Source organism: Gossypium hirsutum, chromosome D02 (genome assembly GCF_007990345.1).
Source record: "Gossypium hirsutum isolate 1008001.06 chromosome D02, Gossypium_hirsutum_v2.1, whole genome shotgun sequence".
NCBI classification, from domain to species: domain Eukaryota; kingdom Viridiplantae; phylum Streptophyta; class Magnoliopsida; order Malvales; family Malvaceae; genus Gossypium; species Gossypium hirsutum.
The window spans coordinates 67,054,717-67,068,593 of record NC_053438.1 but is presented as its reverse complement, the minus strand read 5'-3'; the positions used below and the strand labels follow the sequence as shown (position 1 = coordinate 67,068,593).

Here is a 13,877-nt window from a genome sequence, read left to right as displayed (position 1 = left end):
ATTTCGTGCATATATCATTCCTCATTTCCTTGAAAAGATTCATCCTCACATATTGTCTTTAATCAAATCTTGGTTTGATTTGCTTGGCCTTTGACATTATTGTTGGGCCTTGACGTAGTGTAAGTCCATCACATCCACGAGTCTGAAATTGGGCCTTAAGGCTCGCATCAATAGACACCCTTCAATATTCCTGTATAGTATCAATTGTGTTCTCATTATTTACAGAGTTAGCCTTAATAAAGAATAAAGAACCATTAGCAAAAAATAATTAAAAATATATGGACAATTCCTATTGAGACGAACCTCAACAATATCTCTAGACTCCACTCTATGCATCAATTTTCTAGACAAAACATCAAAAATGAACAAAAATAAGTATGGGGATAAAGGGTCCCCTTGCGTAAGACCCCTAGAAGGAAGGATTTTGCTACTTGGCTTACCATTAATGATAAAAGTGTAGGAAACTGTATTTACACATTCCATTATTCACCCCACCCAAATTTGATAAACCACATACTTCTAAGAGTGACCTCAAAAACCCCTCATTCTACTATATCGTCTGCTTTATTCATGTTTAGCTTCAAAACGACTTCAGATTTTTTTCCCTTTTTTCTTCAATTTGAGGATTTTTCTTTTAGGCACAAAGGCACTCTGTTGTTTAGTAACGATATCCTCAAAGAAGCCCTTCATTTTGTTCACCCTTATCTTGGAGATGATTTTATATGAAAAATTACACAAGCTAGTTAACCGATATTGGGCTATGGACTCTAGCACATTCACTTTCGGGATAACAACAATTTCCGTCTCATTCAGTTCTCTATTCAACCTCCCTATGTTGAAAAATTCCTTAACAACTTTGATCACATCATCATTGATAATAATCCAATATGTATGGTAGAAAACCCTAGAAAAACCGTCAGGCCTAGGAGATTTAAATGCCCCAAGTTGAAACATAGCAGCTATGACTTCCTTATCAGATATTTCCTTCAACAAGGCTTGATTTATTTCAAGAGTAATAAGGCACGAGATATTTCCAACACGTCCTCACTAATTTGAAAGCCTATGGAATGAAATAAACTCTCATAAAAAATTTTGAAACAGTCAATGCTCAACCTTTCTTCCTCAATCCAATCAGAACCTTGCTTAATTCATAACACCCAAAGTAAGTCAGTTCCTTTAGCCCTCTAAAACCAGAACATTTTTCTTTCAATTGAATCTTAAGTTCACCTAGTTTTCGAACTTCATCCCTATCCCCACTTCCCTCTAAAATATTTGAAATTTCTTTTTTCAAATATTCAATAATGACAATGTTGTTTCTAACAGATTTTCTACTCTAGTTCAGAAGCTGAACTCTATAGTTCTTTAGCTTATGACAAAGCCCCTTTTGCCCAGCACTTGTGATTCTCCCCAACCATCCCTTCCTAACCACTCCTTCACACTCTTTCTCCTTGGTCCAGTTGGCTTCAAACATAAACTTCTTAGGGGTCATTTTATCCTGAAATCATGATAGGTCCATGATCCGACCCAAAAATTGGAAGATTGAGGCCTTGAGTTTTAGGGAACTTCTCTAACCAATCAACATTGAATAGGGCCCCTATCAAGCTTTTCTTTAACAACTCGGCTATCCTAAGTCCCATGCAAAGTAAATTACAACCTTTAAAAGGAATATAATTAAAATGGCACCATCCGGAGTAATCAATCATTCGTTTCTCCTTCCTCTTACCCCTTTCCTTCTCCCTTAAACACATAACATCATTAAAATCCCCTATTAGCATCCATAGACCCACCACACCCTTGCTTCTATTTTTTATCTCTTCTTATCCCTTCTTTCTATATTCAAAAATTGGAATCTCATAAACCTAAAAGATCCTAATCCTGATTACCATTCACAATATCACAATCCATAAGGATTTTGTGGGTCTTATGGAACAAAACATTCCAGTTTGCTTTCCATCATAAAGTTGAACCCCTTTCAACACTCTCTGGTTCTACATATTTAGCACCTTCAGACATATGCTTTCTCCTCAACTTATCAACCTTCCTCATTCGATTATTTGTCTCCATTAAAAAACTAAACCAAAGTTGTACTTCTTAATAAGTTTTCTCAAAGCTCGTACTATTAGGCAAGATCCCACTCATTGACAATTCCAGAAAATAACAATCATGACTGCTTGGTGGTTGTTGTAGGCCAACTACCAAAGCCCTTATCCACTTCCAAACTATTGTGTTATTCAGTAACAGGGACATCCACCAAAAAACCCTTCATACAATCAAGTAACTGAACAGCAGAAACTTAAAACTACCCTTTTCCTATAATCCTTCTACTCACATGCCCTACCTTTCTCCCATCCTTAACTCTCTTATTCCCAAGACTTCTTGATCTCATTGCTCCCTTAGACACCACCCCCCACATCAGCATTCATTAAGGCACATTTTTCTAGTTTACTTTTCTTCAAGATTTCCACATCATCATCATCCATTAGCTTTTCTATAAATCCCCTTTTTAGATTTAGTTTCCTAGATTTTGAAGGTAGAATCAATTCCCCCAGCAACTTATCCCATTCATGAACTTCTTTCTCCCCATTTTCTTCAGGTAGCTCAACAACATACAAGAAATTAACCTCACTAACTTAACCCAACTTATTAACCTTCACACTCAAGGCATTCACCTTATCCGAATTGTCACCCTCATTTTTATTCCTCCCAACACTCTCCTCCCAATTTCCTTTTTTCTTACCATAACGATCACAAAATTGCTTTCCCTTAAAGGCATTTCAGTACTATAATGATTCCCAACAACATTTGCGACATTGTCATCAATCTTCATCTACTTCTCATAGTTGTCCAGATTAGGATTCTCCTTCAAGGGCCTTATACTACATTCCACATGTAACATCCAAAATCCCTTATCGTAAAACAATGTAAATTTAAAGAAAAAAATGTGATAGATTTTTAGTGAAATAATGTATAAAATCAATAAAAGTAAAAGTTGATGAATGACGAAGGAAGTTGAATCAAGAAGTATGACATGACATATTAATTTAAAGAAGAGACTAAATCATAAAAATGTGAAAATTATTGTGGTCTTAATGTAAATATTCAAAATTTATGAGGTCAAAATATAAATATGAAAAAGTTAAAAGACCAAAAGTGAAAATACCCCAAAGGAGGAAAAGACTAAAATATAAAATAAACTGGTGAATGAAGACCAAATTGAATAAGTGGAGAAATGAAATGAACTAAATTGTAATTTTTCCAAAAGTAAGTAATGGCTCAAAAGTGAATGTTGAGAAATTTCAAGGGAAAATGATCATTTCATTATTATTATTATTATTATTATTATTATTATTATTATTAAAGTCTAATAATTATAGATTATGTGGTGTTGAAAGATAATTTGTTGGAATATTTTATTATTAGATATTTTTATTAATTAATTAATGGACATATAATGGAAAAGATGAAAAGAAGTTATCTCTCATTTTTCCATGTTGTCGTCCACCATGAGAGAAAAAGAAGAATTTTTGAATATTATTCAATTTGATCATTTTCATCAAAATTCATCATTTTCACTTGAAAATCAAAGGAATTTTCACAACCTCCAAGAGGGAAAAGTGACAAGAAGACTATAGTGAGTATGAATATCATCTTGGATTCAAGAGAATTGAAGTTGGAAGAGAGAGAAAATCAAGCTAAAGCTTGAAATCAATAGGACAAAGTAAGAACATCAAGATTTTGTTATGTTTTTAAGCTTGATATTGTTGAAAAAGCATGAAAACGATGTTAAAGTAAAGTTTTGTGTTCATAACAATGTCAGTGAAGAGAAGAGAAAGTGATGGAAAATAGTGTAGAGAAAGGAAAGGAGATGACAAAGATAAGAAAACAAAGTGGTGAAGTTTAGGAAATGAAAATTTTAGCTAAAAAGATATAAGTACTCAAATGAATTCTAGTTATTTTTCAAAGGACTAAAGTGAATTACGTGACAAGTTAAGTGTATTGGTATGTAACAGAAATCATGAACTAAAGTGTCAATGATTAATACTTAGTGTAGGATTTGACAAAGCAAATTCTTTTAAGAATATGTAAGTTGTTTAGAAAAAAAACAGTAACAATGGCTCAACTTTGAAAATTCACAAAAAAAAATTATAGAAATTGAGTTAGAGATTTAACCAAACTTGAAGCTAAATCCTATTGAGTCTAGTTTTGTATAGAAAGAATGGTGTAAGAAACAAAATTGTAGATTATGAGATAAATAAATTTAAGTGAGACAATGTTAAATTGATTTTGGATTCTCTTGTTCTGACATTGAAAAATTATTAAAAATTGTAAAAAAACAAAAAAGATATTTAGGAGATGAAATTTATATGTATAAAATCTTAAAGTCTATTTTCAAAAGAAACAAATGGAAACATTATACGAATTCTGTACTGAAAGATAAATAATTTTAGTGGAGAAGGGTCAAAGTAGGAGAAGATTTGAAGAAAATGTTGTATTAATTGGCTTACGTGGAAATTATGAGTTTTTTTATGGTAAAAATTTCATTGAATCTAGTTTGAAAAACAACAAGCACATTTAATTTCGAATTCTGTAGGCCAAGATATAAATAATTTAGGGACTGCTACTCAAATAAGCAACCTTGTTAAGAATATATGTGTAATTAGTGAAAGAATAATTAATGTTACATATAAATTTCTATACTAAAAACTAAAGATTCTTATATAGACATGTACATATAAGATGTGAAATGGAAAGAAGGAAGAGTAAAATAATGAAGAGTTGTAATATTCAGAAGTTGATATTAAGAAAAGGAAATTGTCAATATTTAAGAGATGTTTAAATAAAATTGATGAGACATTAAGTGAATAATTGTTATATGATGAATTAATCAAGTATTAAATGATAAGTTGAAGTATTATATGGATTTAAATTGATCAGGTTGAAAAGTTTTATATGGAACTAATTTAAAAAGATTGTAAAGTTAAGTGAAATTAAAATGACACTATAATGGATTGAAACAATCTAAGTAGCTCAGAAAACGTAAAGTGATGTCACACATTCGTATCCGACAACCGAATTAAAGGTGGATTTGAATGGGCGGTAGGATGCGATACGTTTAATTTACTTTTTATCTTATGCTACAATATCTAATCTTACCGTCATCGTTATTTTTACACTAACCGCAAATAAATACACTGCCCATCCAATCCCACCTTAACCTTAAGTGTGACACCCCAAACCCATAGAATTCTCCTTACCAAGCTGCTTAAACACCTCTTCTTTGCCCTCTAACCCATGACCCACTACCCATGCCCGCAAATAAATGTCCAGCACTCACTGCCCCGTCTACTAATCTACCATTATTTTCCCATAAATGATTGTCTCTTCTTTGATTCCCTTCCCTTTTATTTAGGGGTGAGCAAAATTCAATTCGACTCGAAAAAATCGAAAAAAATTCGAATTTCGAGTTAAACGAATCGAGTTATTCGAGTTAATTGAGTTATTCGAATCAACTCGAATTTTTTTTTCGAATTTCGAGTTCGAATCGAGTTGAGTTTTCGAATTCGAATAATTCGAATAATTCGAATATCAAACTATAATATTTTATATTTTTATCTCAAACTCTCAAACTTTTTTACTTTTCCCTCAAAACTTTTACTCCTTCCCACTTTCCCCCCAAAACTTTTACTCCCCTCCTCTCCCAACCCCCCAATCTACCCAAAATCCATTTCCCACCAAAATTTTACTCTCCCATTTATTTTTTCTCAAAATTTTACTCTCAAAAACCCTCAAAACCTTTTATTTTCCCCCAAAGTTTTTACTCCCTCCCACTTTTCCCCTAAAACTTTTATTCTCTTCCCATCCCACCTCCCATCTATCCCAAACCCTCCCCCTCCAATTTTTTTTTAATATTTTCCCTCCAAAATTTTACTCCCCCTATTTACTTTCCCTCCAAAATTTTACTTTCCCTATTTACTTTCCCTCAAACTTTTATTCCCCAAAACTTTTTATTTTTCCCCTAAACTTTTACTTCTCACCCTTTACTCTCAAATAAAAAATCAAAATTATCCAAAAAAATCAATAAACATAAATAGTAATAATTTTATTTATATCTACTATTTATATTATTAAATTAAATTTCACATTTATATTATTTATATTATTGAATTGTTTATTCATATTAAATATTTATATTAAAATTGAATTATTAATTATACCATAAAATATTCGTGTTAAAATTTTATATTTGTATCAATTTCACATTTTATTTTTAAAATAACTTTTATTAAAAAATCATATTTTTACATTTAATATATTTTTTAATTCTAAAATACATAGTGACAAGAATCTGAAGATAATTGAAACAACTAAGCAAGCAAAAAAGCTAACCAGTATATAAAAAATTAATAAATAAATTATGAAGTGATGAAAGTTAATAAAAAATTTGATTAAGGTGGACAAATTTTATTACGATGGGTGACAATGGTTACAAGGACCCAAAATTATTTTTTAAAATTTAACTCGAAAAAATATATTCGATTCGATTCGATTCGAATTCCATCTCACTCGACTCGATTCGAGAAAACTTCAAATAAAGTTAAGATGATAAAATGAGATTCGAAAACTCGATTAACTCGAAAATTTTCAATTCGATTCGATTCAATTCGATCGAATCCTCACCCCTACTTTTATCACCTAAATCGACACCCCTTCCCCTTCCCCTTCCCATCTAATTTCAGATCGGACAAAACTAGCACAAAATCGAAAATAAAAACTGTTTTCATCCAAGTCCAATGGTGCCTCCTTACAGGATTTCGCAGTAGGTCCAAGCATTCCAGAGAAATAACAAAAGTCAGACAGTTTTTCATACTTAATAGATGCCCGTACACGATTCCTGTTCTGCCGAGGTACCCAGAAGCCATCCACCAAAGGTTTGTTTACTTCCATCTCCACTCGCACATGAAGGAAGCTCTTCCCAATTCCATCACAACCTTGTGGATCATCCACCTTTAAAACTTTCCCTAATTGCTCTCCAATGGGATATTATGAATTTGAATCCAGAACTGAATCCAAGAGAAGTCAATTTCAGAAATCACAAGATCCCCTTCCCACCTCTGTAACTGTAGCGGATTACCATAATGGACCAAGGGCTCTCCTCAATAGCTCGTCGCATCATACGTTCAGAATTGAAAGAGATCGCCACCACATTATCCCCAACCTCTCTTATGCAGAGAATCTCATCCTTGGACCAAATCCCCCTTGCGATTTAGAACTTTCCTGGCAATAATTCTTCCAATCACCGCAAAACTTGTCATAAACAAAGTTATGTTCATCCCCCTCCTCCAATGGAATCTCCATAGACTTCAATGAGAAGAAAGAGGAGTACACAACGGAGTCAAGTACTGTTTCCAACCGTTTGATCTTCAATGAAGCCACACAAAAACAAATAAAGGCTCAAAACCTAGGTAATCAAATAGATCTAGACAATTAAAGAAACCCTAAAGAAGGGAAAAGATTCAGAGAGAAAAACATACCTTGTCAATTTTTCATATTTCAAATCTGATTAATTGTGTTCAATTTATTTTCAAAAATAATAAAATAAAACTTGAATCGGTATCTCGATAATTCAAATTACTCAAATTTAAAACAATTAGATAAGAATTGGAGTAATGTTATAAAAGCAGAGAAAAGTAAAGAACAAGCAGCACCTCCAATTAAAGAGCATAAACATGTAACATGTACCGTTAAATGCAACACAAAAAACCTAGAAATTTGGTATTAACCACCCAAATCTGAAATATGAGGCTCCCCATCATTTGGATGTGTTTTACTTCCAAATTAGCCCACCACACTGTAAAAGCTGTTCCAACTATAATGGGGCATGCCCTTTAATGATAGGCAAATGGTGGGCCCATTTTTTCTGTTGCAACCAAATTAATCTATTATTACAATTTAAGAAATTATACGAAGCTATGAAGCTTCAGCTTAATTACGGAGTTGAGTTTGATTCTCTTTCCCAGAAACTGCAATGCAGTCAGCATCTCCTTTAGGTCATAAAAAGATGGGTAAGCTTCAGGGATGGCCTCCATGAATGAAAAATGCATTACAGATTTACTCATTACGAAAATTTCTTTCACCACTTTGTATTAACTTCATTTATCTTTCCAGATTTAGGTCGACAACATCACTGCTGCTGCATGTGTTTCTCACCCTCCATCAGTTAATGTTTCAGTAACCATCCAGTTATTTTGAAGGACCTGTCTGTTGGTGAGTGGTAAAAATTTGTATGTTTTTTAAATAAAATTCAAAATTGAAGAAGAAAACAATGTTAGGTAAACTCCACTTAACTCTCTACTGATAATGCACACAATTATGTAGCAATAGAATAGCACTGCCACTGCAATAGTTAATGCTAACCAATTTTGAGGGACAAATTCCGGGAAAATAGCTAGCTTTAAAATTCCATGAACTATCTATTTTTCAATTCATCATAAACAAAGAACACTATTAATGTTTCCAAAATTGTTTTCAAGATTCAAACATGAGTTCTCTTATTAAGAATGCAGCAATGCTTGTGGAAGAACACATAAATATCAAGTACATTAAATTAGTAGGTGAAGCAGAAGTTAAGAAGAGCATTTTAAAGAAGTTGCAGAAGAAAAACAGATGGGGTATTATTATTCACACAACAGGCACCCGAAAACAATCCACTTACATAAAATATCACATTATTTGCACGCTGATAATTCTAAGAAATCGCTAAGAATGCAACTAAATTTTTTTTTCCAAAACAGAGGTCTTACAGAGAGGAGCCGGAGCCGGTTATCTTTCACACAGCAGTAATCCCGATCGACAACGAAAGCAGCTAAAAAGAGAGCCAGATCAACCCACGCCCTTAAGAACCAGCATAATGCAGTGTTTGATGCTAAGCTATGCCGCATAGCAGCAAAGAAACTAGTCATTCTTAGACACCAATGGCAATAAGGGTTAATGCCCGGAAGCACAATCGATCCAACCCTATTTGGGTGCCATCATGAGCTCCACAATGGGGACAAACAACACAACCAATCCCTAAATTCAGCACTCGGCTCCCCTCTCCATTCTCAAAACCCTAAACAATTGCTCCAAAACCCTAACTAATCATCAAATAGAAGTGCTACGGAAAAACCCTAATCTGAATCCATTCATCATCCATACTCCAAATTATCTGCCTCAAAACCCTAATTCCCTAACCCTAAGAATTCCAACTAGCAATCATCTTCCACATCCTCGCACACACAAAAAAGCAACAACCATACACAAATATTTATAGAATCTATATATACTCCCAACAACAGGAAGGGTAAAATGGTCCACCAAATTTTAATGCGGATCCTCGTCTCTTCGACCCGATCCTCCCGGAGCACCTGACAACGAGGCTAACAAGTTTAGGTGACCAGGAAGATAATTGCCGACCCTAGCCGCCGACGCTTCTCCCATCGCTTGCTGTTGTTGAACGAACAACGCAGCAGCAGCAGCGGGTTGCTGAGCAGCCGCCTGTACTACCATATCCGGCGGAGGCGGGGCCGCGAAGCTCCACAATTGACCAAAGTCTGGCCTTGCTGGAAGAGCCCAGAACCCACCCGGATGTGTCCCGTTCGGTCCCACAATGGAACCCACGCCTGGTCCAACAGTGAGCCCTCCGAAATCGTCCTTTCCGGCGTTATCGTCGTCGGACCGGACGCGTTTCCCCAGTATAAACGGGGTAGGACCCAAAAGAGGCTTATGATCCAAAGACGAAGAAGTGGTCGACGACAAAGAAGTAGAATTAGCTCCGCGGAGGGAAACCGACACGGTGGAAAAACTAGCAGGAGTCGTCCCTGTACCAGTGGCGGCTATAATAGAAGGCTCAGCCTGACGCAACAGCCACTCGATAGTCTGACCATCGGACTTATGACCCAATTCGCGGGTCAACTGGAAAACACGAGCGGCGCAAATGATGGGCATCCTGATCCTTCTCCCACGACCATCAACTTTGCTGTGACGGTCTTTGGTGGGAGGCTTTTTAACGGCAAGTGAACCATTGGCTGCCGGCGCCTGATGTCTCTGTGGGTCCATTAACGATCCGTTAGTAGCAGCAGTCTCTGAATTGGACATCGTGGGGGCAGGAGCAGGACTACCACACTCTTACCCTTTATGTAGTTTAGCTTTAGTTTTCGCTTCAAAGACTATAAAAGCTTTGTCTAGCTGTTATGGGGTAATTGCTGGAGAAGATTAATGGACACAACCCACAAAAAATCTAGAAAGAAAAGGAATTGGAATTAGAATTTCTTTTACAAACAAAGAGGGTGTGTGTCTGTGAGAGAGAGAGAGAGAGGGAAGAGAATGGTGATGATTGAGAGGCAGATGCTGGTGGAGAGAAGAGGGAGGGCACATGGGCGGTGGGTCCCACTGTACATATCCCCCCACAGCTCATACCCTCCTCCCTCCGCCTTTCTTTTCCCGCGATTTCTCTGTTTTTATTCCACGCGCCTCCTCCTCCCAATTTTTCACTTCATTTTTGTTTTTGAGATAAAAGCGATATTTAGAAAAATTTTGGAACTCAAATTTGAGAATTTTTTTTAAAAAAATTTGGTTATGGGGTAAATTTAAAATTTTCTTTAAGAGAGATTAGAATTGAATCATATATTTTTAATATATAAATTTATAACTTTATTATTTTTAAAATAAATTAAATATTTTTTTCATTTAGGAGATAAAATGTAATTTTATGACATGTAAATTTATAATTTAATAATTTATAAAGAAGTTGAAATGCAATTTTTCATTAGAAAGCTAGGGCTCACATAACACTATTATTGTACTATATCTTTACCAAAAATATAAATTTTTTATATAAAAAAATTAGGGACTAAAATTGAGAAAACCTTTTCAAGTTTGAGAGACTAATGTGAAAATAAAGGTTTATGCACAAAATGGAAGAAAAATAAAAATAATTAAAGATTAAATATTGTATTAATTTCAAAATCTCGATTGTTTAATACATCGTCTAAATTATCCATACTTGTCTTAACATTGAAGAAAATAATAAATTTAGGTGTACTTAAACCCAATTGAGCTTACATTTGCCAAAATCTCATCTTTTTACTTTACATAAAATTTTTAAAAATTAATGACTTAAACCATCTTCCCAGTTTCGTGTATCTCTATTTTCTTTGTTTTCGTAAGTAGGACAAATTTAAGTAAAAATATTAAAATTTTAATTTTCGTGAAAGAATGAAATATATAATTAAAATTTTGTTTTATTTAATGTATCAAAAAAGGGAAAATTAGCGGAGGGTTACAGGTACGTGCAGTAATTTCATTATTATCCATTTTTTAATGATTCTTTGCAAATAAGGCTTTTAGCTTAATGGTAAATTTAAGATTATCAGAATTTTATTACGTTTTATGTTGTGTAATTTATATATGAATTCTTTTTTAAATTCATTATATGTAAATTATGTCTAAATTTATTTTTATTTAAGTTGCGATATATTTTATGTCTCGTTTGGTTACTAGTGTAATAATATGAGAAAAATTTTATTTATTATATATGTATTGCAAATTTAAATTTAAAATTAAAAAAATGAGTAATACTCTTGTAAAAAAAAAGCGAAAATGAGTAATAATTTGTATAGGTTGGATTAGGCTTTGCTCAAGTCAATTCACCGTAAAACAAGGACATTAAATTTTGCTCAAATTTATTTATATTTACAAATGACTAACTCAAGCTGGTTTAAGTCACTCATATCATGTGATTATATAGTTTTACTACCATTACATATATTTGCTATTAAAATTCTAAGCATAAAGAACTTAAAATAGTTTTTAGGTTAAATTTTGCTGTTAGTCTTTGTAATTTTTTAATTGGTCAATTTTAGTCATTATACTTTCAAATTTTAAAATTTTAATCTTGACTCGAAAAGCTGTAGTTAAATTTATTTGGTCAAGGAAATTTCTACAGTATGCTCAAAGCATATACCAAAATTTCTAACAAAAGTATTGCTATAGTGTTAGAAATTTTGGTATAAGTTAAAAGTTTTAGTAAATATCAAAAAATTTGCACATTTTTGTAGTGTACTATAGAACCGTCTGTTAAATTCAATTATTAGTCTTGCATAATGTGTATGGTTGTACATTTAGTCTATATTCTCCGATTAACCATTCTAAGTCAATATAGTTTCCAAAATTTGAAATTTCATTCTTGATGCAAATGATTACCATTAATCCATTAATGATATCTTTAGTGAGTAATATATATATAATAAGTTGGGATGGCATTACGCATATGATAATATTACTGTATCAGATTTTGAAAGTATCAAAACTTAATGCATTTAACAATTATCATTTTGTGAAGATTCAAATTTTAAATTTAAAAAAGTACATGAAATAAAAATGATTCAATTAAAGTACAATAATTAAATTCACAACTATCAAAAAGTACAAGGACTAATAGTAGAATTTAACCTATTTTTAATATTTCCATTACAATATTGTATATTTAACTTAATATCATATTAACTTATATGGAGCGATGGTGACACCAGTTCAATCCGTGTGCCCCCATTCTCCAACGGCCCAACCCTAATATTGTATAAATAATAATAAATTAGTAATGATAAAATTACACTTTAATTTTTAAAAATGATAAAAATTTAATTTAATTGTTTAAAAATTATAAACCGATAAATTTATATTTTTACTAAAAGTATATAATTTAAGTTTGACTTCTCAAAAAAAAATTACTCCACCGCTGATTATACATGTGGTTGTTTTAGAGTAGAGTGACACACCTTCCCCATTGTCGCTTGTGGGAAATAAAGAACAGCAACAATCGTAAGTTGGTTGCGGGGTTGATGTACTTTAACACAACCAATCCAATTATTAAACAAAATCCCAAATTTCATTAATTTGATTGATTAGATCCATAATTCCACGGTTTTATTATTACAAAAATACCAACATTATCCCTCAATTCCCAACTAATCATTATTATGCCACATCTTATTTTAGAATCCTCCTTTTTTATTTTAATAACATCACCTTTTTTCCCAAAACCATGCACATTATTAGTTGTCATGCTTAATTATTTCACCACCTTTTTTAATTTTAAAATTTGGTATGAAAGAAATTTAAATAAACTATGTAAACCATCAATCAGTTGTAAACTATTAAAATGAGGGCAAATTACACATAAAAGTTCTTTTTTTTTTCAATATTTACTGAAATGGGCCCGGTAAATAATTATTTACCAAAATGGGCCCTTTTCCCTGAAAACGCGTCAACGTCAGCGCGATGTCAGGGTACGTGACAGGAAAACGCGTCCCTGAGGAAGCGTTCTGTCTACGTGGACATAAAGCGCGCCCTTAAGGACGCGTTTTATGTACACGTAAGCAAAACGCTCCCTCAAGAAAGCATTTTGCTTGCACTTTTAGGGTTTAGGGTTTAGTGTTTTAGGGTTAAAAATTAAAGTATAAGGGATTATAGTTTAGGGTTTAATGTGTGTTCATGGGCTGGGCCGGGCCGGGCCGAGGGAAAAATGTTTGGCCTGAGGGTTGGCCCAAAATATGGGCTTAAAATTTTGTCCAGGCTCGGCTCGGAAAAAATTGATAAGCCCGAACCTGGCCCGACCCATTTTTTAATAAACACCGAAAAAATTAATTTTAAAATAAAAAAAGTATTTTAAAAATATTTTAAAATTAAAAAATAAAGAATATGTATTTATTTATTAAATATTGGGGCCGGGCCGGGCCCAGGCCAAAAAAGTGGTGCAAAACGGGCCTGGCTTTTTTACCCAAACCCATTATTCGGGCCTATATTATTACTTGAACCCTCCCATATTTCGGGCGGGCCGT

General features: G+C 33.3%; 1 protein-coding gene across 4 annotated transcripts; it reads right to left on the bottom strand.

The window, feature by feature from the left end:
• Positions 1–6,761: 6,761 nt before the first annotated feature.
• LOC107909021 (transcription factor TCP21) lies at positions 6,762–10,579 on the bottom strand. 4 transcript variants are annotated; one of them, XM_016836386.2, is made up of 3 exons: positions 8,802–10,579; positions 7,533–8,259; positions 6,762–7,419 (listed from the first exon to the last, which is right to left on the bottom strand). In XM_016836386.2, the coding sequence occupies exon 1, from the start codon at positions 10,132–10,134 to the stop codon at positions 9,361–9,363; it is 774 nt and encodes a 257-aa protein (XP_016691875.1). In that variant the 5' UTR covers positions 10,135–10,579; the 3' UTR covers positions 6,762–7,419; positions 7,533–8,259; positions 8,802–9,360. The 4 variants fall into 4 exon arrangements, with proteins under 4 accessions (XP_016691875.1, XP_040944985.1, XP_016691874.1 ...); XM_041089051.1 differs by having other exon boundaries at positions 7,707–8,259; XM_016836385.2 differs by lacking the exon at positions 7,533–8,259.
• Positions 10,580–13,877: the final 3,298 nt, after the last annotated feature.

Excerpts from the sequence above, each read along its gene's own strand:
- LOC107909021 (XM_016836386.2), bottom strand. The coding sequence starts at position 10,134 with ATGTCCAATTCAGAGACTGCTGCTACTAACGGATCGTTAATGGACCCA.